This window comes from Anser cygnoides, chromosome Z (assembly GCF_040182565.1).
Source record: "Anser cygnoides isolate HZ-2024a breed goose chromosome Z, Taihu_goose_T2T_genome, whole genome shotgun sequence".
Classification (NCBI taxonomy): domain Eukaryota; kingdom Metazoa; phylum Chordata; class Aves; order Anseriformes; family Anatidae; genus Anser; species Anser cygnoides.
Genome location: NC_089912.1, coordinates 78,700,321 through 78,717,860, shown reverse-complemented (window position 1 = coordinate 78,717,860; position 17,540 = coordinate 78,700,321). Strand labels below are relative to the sequence as shown.

At 37.7% G+C, this 17,540-nt stretch overlaps 1 protein-coding gene across 4 annotated transcripts in view; it reads right to left on the bottom strand.

Annotated features, from left to right (window-relative positions):
- AP3B1 (adaptor related protein complex 3 subunit beta 1) overlaps positions 1 to 17,540 on the bottom strand; it is a 165,250-nt gene that overhangs the window by 73,263 nt on the left and 74,447 nt on the right. For all 4 annotated transcript variants that reach the window (XR_010827451.1, XM_066987680.1, XM_066987682.1 and 1 more), the window contains exons 14-15: positions 16,994 to 17,103; positions 5,114 to 5,290 (exon numbers count right to left, since the gene is read on the bottom strand). Coding sequence is in view for 3 of the 4 variants with exons in the window: in XM_066987680.1 (XP_066843781.1) it covers positions 5,114 to 5,290; positions 16,994 to 17,103 (287 nt within the window). In the remaining variant the exon portion in view is untranslated. The remainder of the gene's footprint in view (positions 1 to 5,113; positions 5,291 to 16,993; positions 17,104 to 17,540) is intronic.

Sequence of the window (17,540 nt, the reverse complement as noted above, 5' to 3'; positions counted from 1 at the left end):
GTTATGTCAAACAAATGTTGTTCCACAGGGAATATGCATTTCTAAAGCTGCAAATGGAATTCTGAAGCCAAAGCACATGTCCTCTTCTGTATTGGGGAGGTGAATGCTGAGTACTGAGAAGCAGCCATGTGCTAGATTATTAAACTGCTGAAGTGGAAAGAAAGGCATCATTAAAAAAATAATCATATATGGCAAACCCGCTGAAGGGTCTACGTGAGGATAATGAATGTGGAAATACAACTAAAAACATGGCACTCAAAACTTAATCGGAAAAATATGCAGGACATCAAAACATCAGAGGGTATTAGGGGGCTGGCAAACTGCTTCTGCTGAGGTGTGTTTTATGAAGAGATACTGTCCCTGGCATAAGCAGTGTCTGCACTCTGACTGCACTCAGTTACTTTATCCTGAATTATGACCCATTAAAGCAGACACATGAATCACTGAACTGGATTACTGCAAATTATTTGCAGTGCATTTAGCTGTTACTTTTTCATAAAAGCAAGCTGCTGATGCCCTCTAAAAACCAGGATAAAAGACTTCTTCCATTTTTTTTCTTGAAGCTTAAAGCCTCCAGTAATATCGGTCATTTATTTATTTATGTAAGAGAGCAACTTATATTATCACAGCTTTTTACAGCATAATAGGATTTCCTAATTTGATGTCTGATAATATTAACATGTATTAAATAATTTTAATAATACAGTTAAATTTTTAAAACTGAAAAAAAAAAGGACGACTTTCCCCATACCTTAGAAATACTGCAAACAGAGCGATAATACCAAACAGACTTGTATCCATTAGCTACACTCAAAAGAAGTACACCACTTTGTTCATACTGAAGCAAATAGCAAAAAGAGCAAAAATAATTTACCATCATAAGGAAGGTAATTTTTAGTATAACAACTCAGACTAGATGAATAACACAGGGTTAAAACATTGTCAATGAGGATTTCATTTCTTTATACAAAGAAACAGGCTTGTACATATATTTTGTTTATCATTCTATTGTTACAACAGTTACAGTTTCAATTATGTGAGGGGAGGAAAATGGAAAAAAAACACATTCGATTTTGTGACATACAACATGCTGGGAAAAGTTCAGCTTTGAGGATGCAAGTTAGAGTTTTTCTATATCTGTACAAAGAGTTTTTTCAGCATATTGATTAATTCTTGTAAGTGACGTACACAGTAAACAAAAATAATTTTTTATTTTAACCATAAAAAATACCTTACATGGAAGCATACCAAAGCATACCAAAGATTTGAAGAAATTAGTCATATTACATTAGAATAAAAAAAAAAAATAAAAAAGCGTACTTTAAAAAAAAAATCACGGCAACATTTTTTTTTTTTTTTTTGAAATCCAAGAATAGTGTTATGAAAAGACATTTTTTTCCCCCAAGGTACTTAGCACTGGAAAAAGGAAAAGGTTTCTATATGTATTTTACAGCTTTCTGGCAGCTATTTCTATATCATGGTATAACATTTTAAACAACTATATTGGACAGAATATATGTAATCTGCACTTAAGCATGATTTATGTTGTTTAATCAATACGAAATTGGAAGGGAGTGGTCTCAGGTAGCCTGGATTGAACTTTATGAGGACTACTTCTAGTAGGCTTTGTCATCACTTCGCCTCTGTAAAACAAAACAAGCCTCCTTCCTGTCATAGCAGAAAGCTCAGCAGAACAGATTACAAAAAAAAACACAAAAGTGTTTGCCAGTGAATTGCTAAAGGGCCAGGAAAAGTTGAGGGCCTTGCTATCATGGTGGACACCTTTTTGATGAGTACTAATGAACTAGAAAAAGAGTTGATCCTGAGAGACTGCATTTTCTTAACTGGATCATCTTCTCCATGATCCTTTCCTTCTTCTTCTCCCCTAGAAGACCTCTTCCATATTGTCCAATACAAATAAAGATACAATATATATGGAAGAACGCTTCATATCTGCAAGAAGTCTCCTTGCAGATATCATAAATAGTTTTCATGAAAATAACTTGAAAACACTAATTTTTTTTCTTGTCTTATGGCAATTCAACCAAACAAGTCAGGGAAGCTTTTCTACATGGAGGTAGCTAATAGAAAAAAATCAATTTTAATTAAAAACTGAAAATAAATTAATGAATACTCATCAGTTTTACCAACAAAGGAACATCCGTAAAAAGTTGAAAATTATTTGAGCAAGCAAGTTAATTTGGTGAAATATGACAGAATCCGCACACCATGTCTGCTTCACAGTATAATAAGACAAACCATTCCGATATAGAGGAATAATACATTTATTACTATACGCCAACATTACTTGTTATCTGGACATGCTCATTATTTAGGTGTAATAGCTCTTGTTTTTACCCACACTGTTAGTTTAGCATCTATTGCTATTGTTTGTACATTTTGGTATGGCCAATGTGAAAGGTATGCAGCAGGTTATCCTTCAGCAATGTTTCTAGAACTTTCCAGCTACAAGAGTTCTATTTAAGAATTTAGTGCATGCCCTATATTACCAGCCATTATGTTTTTGGCAGATCTCTGCTTGATGAATATTTTATTACAAATACCACCAATGCTGAGTCTCTACAGTGTCAGAGAAGCAGCAATTCATTCACTCTTCGGTATCATTAGCTTGTATAACTTGATACTTTAGACGTATACGACAAGGATATTGTGCCAAACTACATTCAACAAATTGTTTACACATTACAACTACCTGGGACTTTTCCCAGCATGACTCCTACTCTGTTACACAACAGAAACACATCAAAATCTGTATTCTTCCTGTAACATGCAACAAACAGCTCAGACAGCTAGGTGCCATGGTTTCTGCATAACTGTTTCTCTCACATGACCTCCACTTAGACAGTGATATAGCTTATTCACAAGGATTCACATGTCCCTAAGTGATGAGAAAAGGAAGTAAGTTTACTAAACAACATAGACAACCAGAAGAAAGCCTGTCCTTATTATATATTTATCCAGATAGGTCTGAACTTGAAGTTTTTAAATTATAAATAGCCTTTGCAAATTCAAGAGGTGATCATGGGATTTAAAGAATATTACTGGAAATTCTTATGAAAAACACTGAATTTTAAAAGTATTCTTGAGAACATGTTGCGTTAACTATTTGGATATATGCTGAAGTAAATTAACAGCAAATCAAATATGATATTCTATGGATAGTGAAAAAAATAAAGTCATATTCACTCCAGAATTCTTTGCTTTTCTCCAAACAATATATAACAGATAAATTTCATCTGTCCTACCCTCATCTGGGGAAAGAAGTCTTTTTGTTTGTTTAAGTCTCTCTCTGCTGTCCTGACACTACTTTTCAATAAAGACACATTGTATCTTTGAGACTTTGGATGAAACAGATAAAGGATTCAAAAGTATGTGTAGGGTAGGACACACCAGGAGAAAACAGGGAGATGGAGAGAAAGGGACAGACTGACAACTGAGCAACCACATGTACAACTTTTGGCTTGAAACTTGAAAATTATGTGAATATTAGTGGCTGGACTTTTTAGGAACTGCAGTCACTCCAGAAAGAAATGTTTCAATATTGAGCAAGTAGAGAAGATTCTTATTCCTGGGAATGATGTAGCTATACAAAGAGTGCTGTGAGCTCTTAAAGGCAAAAATATGTATTCTAATTTGGAAGGAGCTCTGAATCAAGCCAGATCATCAACCTACTCTTTTCAAATTCTGTATATGAATACCTTGATGACTTGAGAAGAAAACTTGTTACTCCACAGCCTAAAACTAAAAGAGGAAAACACCCTTCCATGATACTCATCATTTAGTAGAAATCTCAGGAGACAGTTTCTTCTGCTTTATCACCACTATTGTATTTCAAACCAAGATTATGTGAAACTGGAAAAGGAATATCACAAAATCACCATCTCACTATAGGCTACGGACTTTTGGCCATCTAGAAAAATAAGTAAATATTACATAATGTGCCAGTAGGAGACAAGTAAGATAATCAAACCAATCTTACCTTAGCTCAGTCAGCACTTTCATTAAGATGAGCACTGACAGAAAGAAGTCACCTTTTGCTACTCACCCATTTTAGACTATCTAATGCTAAGCATGAACAAAGGACAAGCATTTGTTCTTATCTGAATGGAAGGTGGGACAGTTCATCTCCCACATGCCCTACAGAATAAAGTCTCAGATGGATCAAGTCTGCAGCTGGATATAGCTATCAAGGAAAGAGAAGATACCACAGTTGCAGAGATGTGAGATCCTATGCTATTAAAGCTACTGGAAAACAAAGAGGTCTAGCAGTCCAAGAAAAGCATATATATCTCAGACAACATATTCCTTATATATTTGGAAAACATTTTACAACCTTTTATAGTAATAATTGGAATTACAGTGAAAAATTAGTGTCAAGATGCTATATTCCATAGCTAGGAAGTGACAAAGTTCACAGTACTGTCATTGAGATGAATGAGGCAGTTGGCACCTCTCACAGCTATGGAGATCTAAGTTCATCCTTCTGTATTATCTGACATTTTTAGATTATTACCAGAGATGATCAAAACCCACTCTCTTCACAAGGTATAGTGAAATAATAAGAAATACAGAGAAAAGGGAAAGCAGTTACTATATTTAAGATGAGCACTGATGGAAAGACATTGAGGCCTGTTGCTAGCATCTTCTTTTAGATACCCTGAACAAAAAAGGAGCAGCTTTTTGTTCAAATTGACAGCAGTCCCCTGAAAATTCTGCTGTGTGATCCAGAAAACAGCAAATCACAGCTGAAAAATCTCCAGTCTGATATTACTTATACAATTTATATACTACTATACTATCTACTTACCTGAACTAAAAAATAAAATTAAATTCTACAAATCTCAATAAGAAGAGGGGCAAAAAAAAAAGTGATCTCATCAATATATTAATATTTACAATACAGCCCATACTCAAGGACTCCTGTTTAGATTTGGGCTGTTAGACTTCTGAAAACCTGATGTTCAGCTTTTCTTCATAGAATAACATAGACTAGTTTTAGTTATTTATATAAAACAAGTTACCACTGGTCTATATAGACTGCACAAAAACCACTGTGACTTTAAATACATACTCTTGAGTATTTAAGCCTTACCTGCTTTGAGTTTGTTAAATAGAGTTTTGCTCCCAAATTTAAGATCTGCAACTTTACAAGGTCATCTTCATTAGTGAAGCTCTTGGCTGTCTTTCTCAAAACATCAGGTGCAATCTTTGGAACCCGTTCACAGTACTCCCCAATGAGCCACAAGATGCTGGCTCTTGCTACTGGAACCTGAGAAAACATAACACACTCTAAGTTAACATATTCACAAAGAATATGTGTTTACTTGCACAGTGGTCAGTAGGAAGTTAAACAAAATACTACTTAAACACAATTGCCGTGAAAGAAATACAGACCCAAATTAAATCCTGTTCAACATACCCATTATGGTAGATTGAGTGTACATAGTCATGAAAGATGTTTATCTTCCCATATCATCCCAAAAAACACACATTACAAGTTGAGAAGACCAACAGAGCAGGAATGCAAACAGAGAAATACAGAAGTGACATCCTCATGTTCACAGTACAAGGCAGTAGCCAGAAGAAAATCCAAGTCTTTGAGGTTCAGTTGGAAATGCTTGCCATGAGATTATGCTGAACACCATGCTGAAACACAACAGTGCTTTTTGTGACTATATTCATAGTTTTCAACTACACAGTTTCCAACAACACAGCTTTCTCAGCTCCTGCCCATCAACTTTAAAAGCATAGGAATTTAAGACTGCTATTATCTTTCCTCCATTTTTGTTTAAAATTTTATGACAGTAAGATTCCTATTTTTGCAAATGTGCAAGGCATGCTGCACATTGAATTCTGTAGACCGGAGTTCAAAATCAGTTTTCTCCTTTTTGGAATAGGATCTAACTCCTTAAGTGAAAACATTCTGACCAGGAACTTCATATAGGTCTTTTTCTTTTGGAGCTACTTGACTGCATTTCACTGAAATAACTGGAAGGAGCAGTTGTTGGATGAACTCCCAGTGCAGATGGCGCTGACTTAAAAAGCGCAGTACTGTCACAGATGGAGGGAAAGCAAAATGGAACAACACAGAAGGAAGCTGAAGATCACACTTCATGCAAAGTTAAGCTATAAGCAGTCAGGAGTTACATGTAGTAATATACACACATGATTTTCAAATGTGGGCCATCCTATATTACCTGGTGGTCAAATTAAAAATTGCACTTGTGCTATATACCACCTGATAACATTTTTTTCCTTCCTGGAGTGGAAGGGAGAAAGCATGTGATGAGAAAATTCATTTAGGGAGAAACATGTCTTTGAGCACCATAGTTTGCAGATGCAATGCCAGTTCTACATAAATTCTTCTTCAACACATTTTGAAAAAAACGTAACTGTTCTATCCTGTAAAATGACTCACTGTAGTTTAGAAACAAATATATCAGGGGAAAGCTTCCAACCATAATTGCAATTTCAGCTAATTTTTTTCAGCATTTTTTTCTAAGTAAAAACATGCACTTACATCTTCAATTACTTCCTGCACCACATACGTATCTTTTTAAATAAGCTTACATTCAAATCAGTGTGAGCTCTGTGTTAGGTGAGATTCACAGGAGAAGACAAGCTCGAGAAATTCATCACTGAGATTCTCAAAACACTAGTTCTTACTATCTTATATTTATGTTTTAGTTACTTTTTCAGCATTTGTCCATAATTTATATTGCATGTATATGTGTCAGAACTACAATGGGAAACAACTGCTGAGAATCCTACTCTTTAAGCATTTAGAATTTGGAAGTACTACTTTTCAGCTACAGTCATAAAAGGCAATAAATGCAAGTCAACTTGCAGCCTTGCAAACTGCAACCAAGGTTCAGGATAGTGTTTTCCAAACCATGGTCCACAGTCCCTAATAAATGTCTCACTAAACCATATTGAAGAAATACTGATTATATCCACAAGAAATTTTAATGGTTAACCATGTTGTACTGCTGCAGAAAGTTTGGGAACTTCTTTGAATAATATCAGCCTCAAAGTACCTGACTTTATATTGCACAGTGCTGTAAATACACAGATAACAAAAATATAAACAAAGGATTGCTTCTACTGAAAGAAAAATCAACTATATCAAGGAAAGTGGTAACAGAGGAGTCTAACAACAACAAATCCCTCAACAAATCCCTCTGAAAAGACATTTGAGGGCAGAGACAACATAATTGGCAAAAGATTGTATTTAGAGTGCTATAACACAGTGATGTAAGATACATAAATATAAATAAATATTGAATGAGATGAAGATAAAACTTTTTTGTGAATTGATAAAAAATTTAAATGGTCTTGGGACCTTTGGTATGGGAGAGGGGAACAAGCTGCTGAAAAACTGCTAAATATAAAAACTTCAAATGTACTTAGAAAATGTTCACTTGTAATACGGTAAGACTGATGTCATTACTGTACACTGATTTCAGAAGGGAAAGAGGTTATTTCTAATGTTCCAAAGGTTACACTGCATTAAGACCTCACTCCCAATCTATTATTTTAAATTGGGCTAAAGAATAGTAATTGAGTGGTACATTAAATTTTCCAGTATTGGAGCAGTTCAAGTTGCCTGCTGTACAGATAGATACTTCTAAATAAGAATATATGGGCAACTTCAGATTTCAGTTATGCTAGATTTATTTTTCTTAAATATTTCATTATAGACTTGTTAAAAAATTAGAATTCAACAAGAGAACACCAACTACCCCATTTTGGGCAGCTGCCTGTTAGAAACATCCCTTTTTCTGTTACTGTTTTTTCATAAAGCAAAAATACCTCTTAAAGCAGACTAATTTCAAAAATAGTACATATTATGAAAGACAAACATTAGAATTATACTTTTCCCAGTCAAATCCAGGACTACACTTTAAATGCACACTGTTATAGTCTCATAATTTTTCCCTCTATTAAACCAGATTGTAAAATGTAAATCTTGCAAAAATAATTTTAGAATGTTAAACAAGCAAACCAAACAAAGCTTAGTTTGAAAAACAGTGACAACGGAAACCAGATAACATATCTCATGAGTGTGTGCCTTTTAATCAGGTGGTTAGCTTACTATATAAATATAGCATATATTAAACACAATTTTGTGCAATGAGAATCAATATCAATTAGTGATTTTCTGAATCAAACTCTAAGTGGAAGCCATTTTAATGAAAAGTATACTAGGAACTGATGAACCCAATGTTTCCGTGTCACTGGATTCATTTGGGGTCAAAATCACACAATATTTTCAGACTTCTTTTTTCCCTGTTTAAGTCTTCCAGTCCTCAGCTATGTAATGTCAAGTGCATGATCCTGCAGCCGTTGTTTCCAAAGTGTTCAAAACAGCAAACAAGAAATGAAGCCACTTCTAGACCTTCATTGCCTTTTCCAGTATAGCATAAGTAGGGACCTTGAATCGACAAAAATGCTGGAAATAATACTTCCATTATTCTGCCCTGCTCTGCATTGTCCTCAAAAGCAAACAGGATTGTAAATTACTTTGCCTTATGTTTTATTCTATGTGCCCTGAGCAAGTGGTTAAGTGCACTTCTCAAGCCTTGGTACCAGAAAGCAGTTTCTACAGCCATTTTAACCCATTACCTGTCTGGAGGAAAATAAATAAGTATTTCGAAATAATAATAATGACAAAAAAAACAAAACAAAACAAAAAAAACCAGCCAGACCCTTTCCCTTCAAATTAAGATTCTGGTTACAGCAGTTAGAGAAAAACATCTATTTATATATATTTATATATTTAATAGATCATTCTAAGCAGCACAATTCAAAAGTTATTGTTATTCAGCTCTAACGTTATTACACAAAATACCAGGCTAAAATACAACTTAAAATGACCAGTTTTGGTTATCTACATTTGTCACAAAACAAGTTGATATTCAAACAAATTGCAAATTAGGTCTCATTTTCTGCATCTTGAAATTGTAATTTTTGAAAGTTTATTTGGAATCAGAAATGGAAAGGGGATTTTGATGTGATAACGTCAAACTGTCAACATGAAGAAAAGGTACAAAAGAAAGTCTCAGCTGTTAACCCAATTTAATTAACCTAGTCTAGCCAATCCACTTGAAACTTAATTCAGATTAAAACTGCTAGTATTTGCACTTAGACAAATTCTGGACTATAGGTGTTTCAAAACGAAGATATTTTCTAAAAAAAAGTAGATATGATTATATAATGAGGAAATATTTTAAAAGCTTTTGAAAAAGCCCCTCATCAGCATCTTTGTAAAAACTCCATCCTTTACCAGGTGGAAAGGTACTCTCACGAATTAAAAAATACTAAAAAAATATAAAAGACAGAAAAACAGTTACAAATAAAAGTTAAAACCATTAAATGTCCCTCAGGGACCTGTAGGAGAAAACATGCTGCTCAACAGATCTGCAAGTAACTGAGGAGTTATCTAGTAAGGTAACAAAGTCTGCCGACACAAAATTATTCAAGGTAATCTAAACTAAAACTTGAAGAGTTGCAGGTGACTTATTAGTAATATTTTTTAATGATCAGACATGACGCAGATGGCCTTGAAATATCATCAACAGAACTTCAGAAAAAAAAATCTAAATATACTCACAGAATCCAAATGCTTTCTAGTGAAGAATATCTTGGGATCATAAACTACAATTCTTTGCAAATATTAACTCAATGTTCAGCAGAAGTCAAAAGGAAGACAACCATAGGAAAAGCAAGATCAAAAAGATCCAACAAAATCATTATGCCACTGCTTAAAATTTCTTCATATTCTGACTAGTGTGTGCAAGTTCTGGTCTCCCCACTTCAAAAAACATACAGGTATCAGGAAAGACAAAGAGAAGAGGGAAAGGTTTATAAGAGATACAGAATACAGGTTATTTAGACTACAATTTTTGGATTACTGAACATGATGATGCTGATAGCAATCTCAAGCCTCCAGTCAGAGGCTGACAAGGTATGTAGGAGGAACATCATAATCAACTTGCTCTTATATTTTAATTCTTATCCCTAAAGCAGCAGTTACTGGCCACTGCTGAACATGAGGCTACTCTATTAAGAGGACTTTCAGACTCAGCCAGTATCACGACAACACATTAACAGATTAAAAGCCAAATGGTAACTTCTTCATGATCTTTAAAAAAACAGAAATTTACAGAGATCCAATCATTCTCATAATATCTTTTAAAAAAAAAAAAAAACCACCACACACACACACACACACAAAAAACAAACAAACAAAAAAACAGACCTTCAGTTACAGCTTTTGAAGTGTGGAGTGTGTGGAGGAAATAACCTGGAATATAGCTAGACTGAGCTGTTCTATGTGCAGGTCTGGGGGGGTACTCAAAAAATACCACACACAAAATAGATCTCATAGATCTTTGCTTAGGCACACCTGAGGTGAAAGTTTAAGGTATAAATGAGAACATACAAAAACAAAGGAAGAAAAATAGGCAGTCTTTTTAGATATATAAGAAACATTAGTTAAAGGGCAAACTGAAATAGACCTAGTCCTAAAGTTTTATTATAAAAAGAGTGAATTATCTACAAGAGCTCTGTATTTTTTAGTTGAACTTCCTAACATTTATTATAGTTGGTCATATAATATTTAGCTTACTATACATCCTGTCACTTGCTAAATGGCTGCTGAAGATCTTCCGTATGAATAAGTTTCAGATCAGATAACCTGAAAGAAACATTTCTATGGAAGATTTTTAGGCACCTCATCACTGACAGTTAGAATTTCAGCTCAACACAAGTGAAGCTTATAACCACATTAGGGCAACAAATTCAGGCACCAATGAAAAACGCCATTCTATCCAGTTCCCACCAATTTTATTTTAGTGGTGAAGTGTTCAACATTTACCTAAACTAAAACATAGCAAAACAATCAAAATGTTCATTTTTACTTTACATGTTTTTTTTTTTTTAACTGTATATAGTTCTGTTCATTCTTTCTGCTGTTTTACATACTATTAAATTAAACTCCATTCTAAGAAGCACCAAACAATCTGTTTGCTCGCACTCCCCCACCCCCCAGCTACTTTCAAGCTCACTCAGTATTTGGTTGCTTTTCCTTTGTCTAAATGCAAGAGTCCTTTCAAGACAGTGGTATGCTTTTGCACAGAGAATAAGGCAGGTCTCTTAAATTTAAATCCAAATTGAAAAATGAGCATAGAAAAACTTTCCTAACAGAAGAGGTCAGTAAAAACAGAGAGCTGTTGAAAAGCTAGGGCTGGGCAATCAATAACCACATGAAACTCAGCAAGAGCAAGTGCCAGATCCTGCACCTGGGATGGGGCAACCCTGGCTATACATACAGGCTGGGGAATGAGAGGCTGGAGAGCAGCTCCACAGAAAAGGATCTGGTGGTTCTGGTTGACAGCAAGATGAACATGATTCAAAAGTGTGCCCTGGCATCCGAAAGGGCCAGCCAGACCGTAAGATGAATCATGAATGACGTTATTAGCCAGTCAGTCAAGGGATGTGGTTGTCCTGCGCCAGTACGGCCTCACCTTCAGAATTCTATGCAGTTTTGGGAGCCGCAATAGAAGGACATAAAACTAATCAAGAGCCTCCAAAGGAGGACTACAAAGATGGTTGAAGGGTCTAGAGGGGAAGATGTATGAGGAGCAGCTGAGGTCCCTTGGTTTGCTCAGCCCAGAGCAGAGCAGGCCGAGGGGAGGCCTCATGGCGGCCTGCAGCTCCCTCACGAGGGGAGCGGAGGGGCAGGCGCTGAGCTCTGCTCTCTGGGGACAGCGACAGGGCCCGAGGGAACGGCATGGAGCTGGGACAGGGGAGGGTCAGGCTGGGCATTAGGGAAAGGTTCTGCACCCAGAGGGTGCTCGGGCACTGGGAGAGGCTCCCCAGGGCAGTGGTCACAGCACCAAACCTGATGGAGATCAAGAGGTGTTTGGACAACGCTCTCAGACACATGGTCTGATTTTTGGATGGTCCTGCATGGAGCCAGGAGCTGGACTTAATGATCCTTGTGGCTACTTTGGGATATTCTATGATTCTATGAAAATAAACATCTGTGTAAAACATGTCTCAGCAAAAGTATATGTGCCTGTGTGTGTACGTATGTGTATTTTGCGTTTATGTTGTGTCAGGAATAATTTCTGTGTGTCTTTATACCCTGTAGCAGACAAAAACTGAGGCAACTAATGTTGCTAACTTGCAATCATTCTTGCCTACTGTGAGATAATCATTTAAATTACATGGGCAAACCTAGGAAATTTCAGTAATGTTTTATTAGATAATGAAATTTTAAACTCACATCCCCAGTAGTTATAAAATCAAAGTATTGCTTTCTAAACATGAATAAAAATCTTTATCCCTTTCAGAAGTGTCTGAAGCAATTTTCAAACATTTTCAAAAGTGCAAATTATTTCAGGATAATGATACAGCATTGGGAAAGCTATTCATTGTAAACAAGATTTTCTTCTAAGTTTATTCCTTAATCCAAATTTCTAAAAAATCTGAGGAAGATAAATTTAGGGCAGCTGTTATTCAAAAATTACAGTGAAAGTTGTCAAACAAGATTTAAAACAACCATCCTGGAAAGCCTACAGCATCTCTGTCACAGCTCCTTTCTTGAACAAGAGGCAGGGTTCAGATTCAGATTTTGATTTTTGGTTTATTTCTATTACCACTCTTTTCCACAGACTGTTCTCCAATACCACCATCTTCTGTTACTCTGTACAGCCTCATTACTGTAGAATGCTAGTATGTCACAGTGGTTCAAGTACTGCATATCTTGTTTTTCCCTTTATCCAACATAAAAAAATGTTATTTTCAAAAAAGTTCCCTGTATTTATAACATGAAATACTTTTACTAAGGTATTAATTTAAAAAAATATTAGCGATAAAAATTTACAAATGTTAAATAGGATATTTATGAAATATTTATTTTCTCTCGTATAATAAACATGTGTTAGTAAGATGACAACTCCATTTGGAGAAGTGACAGAAAATGCATATGATAAGATTATCCACAACTTACAAGACTGTAATTATTAATCAAATTATTACTCATATTTTCTGAAAACACAGGTGATTGTTATAAAATAAGTAATACTTATTTGACATATAATTAGCAGCAGTATCTCAGCCTCTTTAAATTCTGGATATGAACAATTACAGTACAATTATATTGTCTCTACATAAACTATGAAGTTAGACTAACAGTTCTGAAACACGTTTCAGTAGCCAAAGATTTATTTGTTTAATCATAGAACGGTTTGGGTTGGAAGGGACCCTTAAGGATCATCTGGTTTCAACCCTGCCTTGGGCATGGAGGGACACCTTCCACTGGACCAGGCTGCCCAAAGCCCCATCCAACCTGGCCTTGAACACTTCTGGGGATGAGGTACCACATTCTCAGGACAGCCCGTTTCTGTGCCTCACCACCCTTATAGCAAAGTTTTTTTTTCCTTATATCTAATCTAAATCTAACCTCTTTCGGTCTAAAGTCACAATCCATTGTCTTATCACTACATGCCCTTGTAAAAAGTCCCTTTCCAGTTTTCTTGTAGGGACCCTTTAGGTTCTGGATGGCATATTCAGAAAGAATGGACTGAGAAGACCATGCCCTTTTTCTTTTATCATTCCAAACTTTCCCAAATTTATAACTATGGAAAATAGAAGATTCACTGATTTAGAAACTATTTACTGCTCAATCATCATTTGGGGAGAGGACAAGGGGCAATGGTCAAAAAACGGATCACAGAAGGTTCTGCACCAACATGCGAAAGAAATTCTTCACAGTCACGGTGACGGAGCACTAGAACAGGCTGCCCAGGGAGGTTGTGGAGTTTCCTTCTCTGGAGATATTCAAAGCCCGTCTGGACGCCTACTTGGGCACCCTGCTCTAGGGAACCTGCTTTGGCAGGGGGGTTGAACCCAATGATTTCTTGAGGTCCCTTCCAACCCCTACAATTCTGTGATTCTGTGATCAATAAACATGTAATTAATTCTATGAGACTGAACTGTCTTATTTATAGCATCTACAGAAAAATAATTATTGAGAGATCAATTTCGGTTACCGTTGGGGCACAATGCTGTGGTGGCTTTACCAGCTAAGCAGCTGAACTCCACCACAAGTGCTCCCTCACTCCTCTCCTCAAAGGGAAAGGGGGAGAAAACACAATGAAAAGGGCTTAGGGGTTGAGATAAGGACAGGGAGATCACTCAACAATTAAAGTCATGGGCAAAAGAGACTCAGCATAGGAAGATTAATATATTTATCATCTATACTAACAGGCTAGAACACTGGGAAGCTCAAAGAAAACTATAACCACCTTCCCCCCATCCACCCCCTTCTACCTTCTCCCCTCAAGAGGCACAGAGGAATGGGGAATCGGGGCTGCAGTCAGTCCCTGACACTTTATCTCCACTACGCCTTCACGGTCACTCTCTGCCCCTGCTCCACATGGGGTCCCTCCCACGGGATGCCGTCCTTCCCAAACTGAGCCTGTGGGGGCTGCCCACTGGCAGCAGCTCTTCAACAACTGCTCCCACATGGCTCCGTACCAGGGGTCCATCCCCCAGGGGCAAACTGCTCCAGCACGGGTCCCCCACATGTGGGCGGCAGCTCCCCCCAGACCCCCTGCCCCTGCGTGGGCTCCTCTCCACGGGCTGCAGCTCCGGCCCGGGGCCTGCTCCTGCGGGGGCTCTCCATGGGCCGCAGCCTCCTCCAGGCCACATCCACCTGCTCCACCGGGGGCTCCTCCACGGGCTGCAGCGTGGAGATCTGCTCCGTGTGGGACCCATGGGCTGCAGGAGGACAGCCTGCTCCACCAGGGGCCTCTCCACAGGCCACAGGAGAACTGCTGCTGCGTGTCTGGAGCACCTCCTGCCCTCCTGCTGCACTCACCTGGGGGGCTACAGGGGGTCATTGCTACTATGGTTGCTATATGTCATATCAACAGTATTACAGTAAGAACCACCCAAACTGATGGAGATTGAATCTCAATGGAGCTGGGCAAGTACAGCAGTGATGGAACTGCCAACCACAGTGGTGATGGAACCAGAGCTGGCTTCAGCATGCATCAATCCAATAACACATACCATCTCTCCTGCCCTGAAGGACTATTGTGACAGACGGAACACAAAGTCATGGACTAAATGAACTCAGTGGACATTTTAGAAGGATAGCCCACTGACAAATGGAATGATACCTGTGTGTATATATGAAAGGACAGGAGATTGATGGTAATCAATGAAAATGTATTAGAAAGTGTGGGACCCGATCAAGATGTAAGTGGTATAGAATAATTGATATCGTCCTGGTTTCAGCTGGGATAGAGATAGGTTTCTTCCTAGTAGCTGTTATGGTGCTGTGCTTTGTATTTGTGATGAAAAAAGTGCTGATAACACACAAAAAACAATGTTTTAGTTGTTCCTGAGTCAAGGACTCTACTGCTTCCCATGCTGCACTGCCAGAGAGGAGGCTGGGGGTGCACAAGAAGCTAGGACAGGACACAACAAGCACAGCTGACCCAAACTGGCCAAAGAGAAATCCCATACCGTATAATGTTATGTTGCCATAAAACTAGGGTGAGTTGGCCAGGGGGCTGCCATTGCTCAAAGACTAGCTGGACATTAGTTGGCTGGTGGTGAGCAAGTGTAGTCCGCATCGCTTAGCATCATAGAATGGCTTGGGTTGGAAGGGACCTTAAAGATCACCTAAATCCAATCCCACTGCCATAAGCAGGGATGCCACCCTGCAGATCAGGTTGGCCAAGGCCCCATCCAGGCTGGCCCTGAACACCTCCAGGGATGGGGCATCCACAACTTCTCTGGGCAACCTGTGCCAGTGTCTCACTACCCTTACAGTGAAGAATTTCCTCCTAATGTCTTGTCTAAATCTATCCTCTATTAGCCTAAGACCATTCCTCCTTGTCCTATCATTATCTACCCGAGCCATCCTTCTCTTCCAAGCTATCCTTCTCCATCCTTTTTATAAGACTCCTTTAAGTGTTGAAAGGCTGCAATGAGGTCTCTGGAGCCTCTTCTTCTCTAGGCTGAACATCCCCAGCTCTCTCAGCCTTTCATCATAGGAGAGGTGCTCCAGCCCTCTGATCATCTTTGTAGCCCTCCTCTGGACTTGCTCTAACAGGTCTACATCGTTCTTATGCAGGCGTTTCCAAAACTGGATGCAACGCTCCAGATGGAGACTCACAAGGGCAGAGCAAAGGGGGATAATCATCTCCCTCAACTTGCTGGCCACTCCTCTGTTGATGCAGCCCAGCACACAGTTGGCCTTTTGGGGCTGCAAGTGCACACAGCTGGCTCATGTTGAGCCTTTCATCCACCAGGACCCACAAGTCTCTCTCCGCAGGGCTGCTCTCAGTGAGTTCTCTTCCCAGTCTGTGCTCCTGTCTAGGATAACCACCTCTTTGGTTCTTGCACTTTTTTTTTTTTTCAATTCTCTTCCCCCATTCCACTGGGGTAGGGGATGCATGAGGGCAAGAATGTCTGTAAACAGTTGTGTGGTGCTTAGCTGCCTACCAATTTAAACCACGACCAGAGGTACCGAAAAAGATTTAGAATACAGTGTTTTTTAAACTCCACCCCATATCATTAAGAGAATAATTTGAGAATCCTCAAGTTCAGTTCTCCCTTGCCCTTATTTTCATTTCAGCTTACCCACTTGGAAGTCTAAATACATTTCATTTTGTCATAACGGTACTAGCTATACTAAATATTTCAGGTATTTCTTAAAAAATAGCCTCCCAAATTTCAGGCATAAGTGGATCCATCTGATAACTTCTATTTCCTCTTCCTTAAAATGAGAAAAAATTGTATTTTATGGAAAGTAAAAAATTTTAAAATTTGTTCTACTTCTCTAATACATTTCTTTCTTTCCTTGGTTCAAATTCAAAGGAGATGGTGTGATTTTTATGAGTCAACAAGGAAAATATTAGTCAACAAGGCAATGTGCAAAAATACTCACTGTAATGTTATCCAAGAGTTTGGCCATATGTTTAATAATTTCACCATGGTGTGCTGGCTGGGTTTGTAGCAGTTTCTTAATGACAACAACACTTTCAGCAACCACAGTTTCTGTTTAAGACAAAGCAAATTATTACTTTTAAAAGCATTTATGCAGAAGAAAAAAGTCATAAATAATTAATTGCAAAAGATGTTATCAGCTTTCAAAATGTGTTTTGCAGAAGTGAATTCTATTTGCTTGGTAACAAAGATGTAAACCACTCCACTAAGTAATACAAAGTTCAGCTTCTAGAAGCAAGTTATAAGCAGCAAAAAGGACAAAGCAATGTTCTAAATGTAAAAATATCATCCTACCACAGCCTTTTTTTGAAATTGCCTTTTAGTAAAGCTGCTTGTATTTCTCCTTTTCAAACTGACGAACAGCATGAAAAATATCTGTTTTTCATTGAAATTATGTATATTCATAAGTAATTTGGTATATGCATTAAAAATACAAACAGTTCAAAGAAATATACAATGTTAAAAGTGACAGCTCATTCTTAAACAAG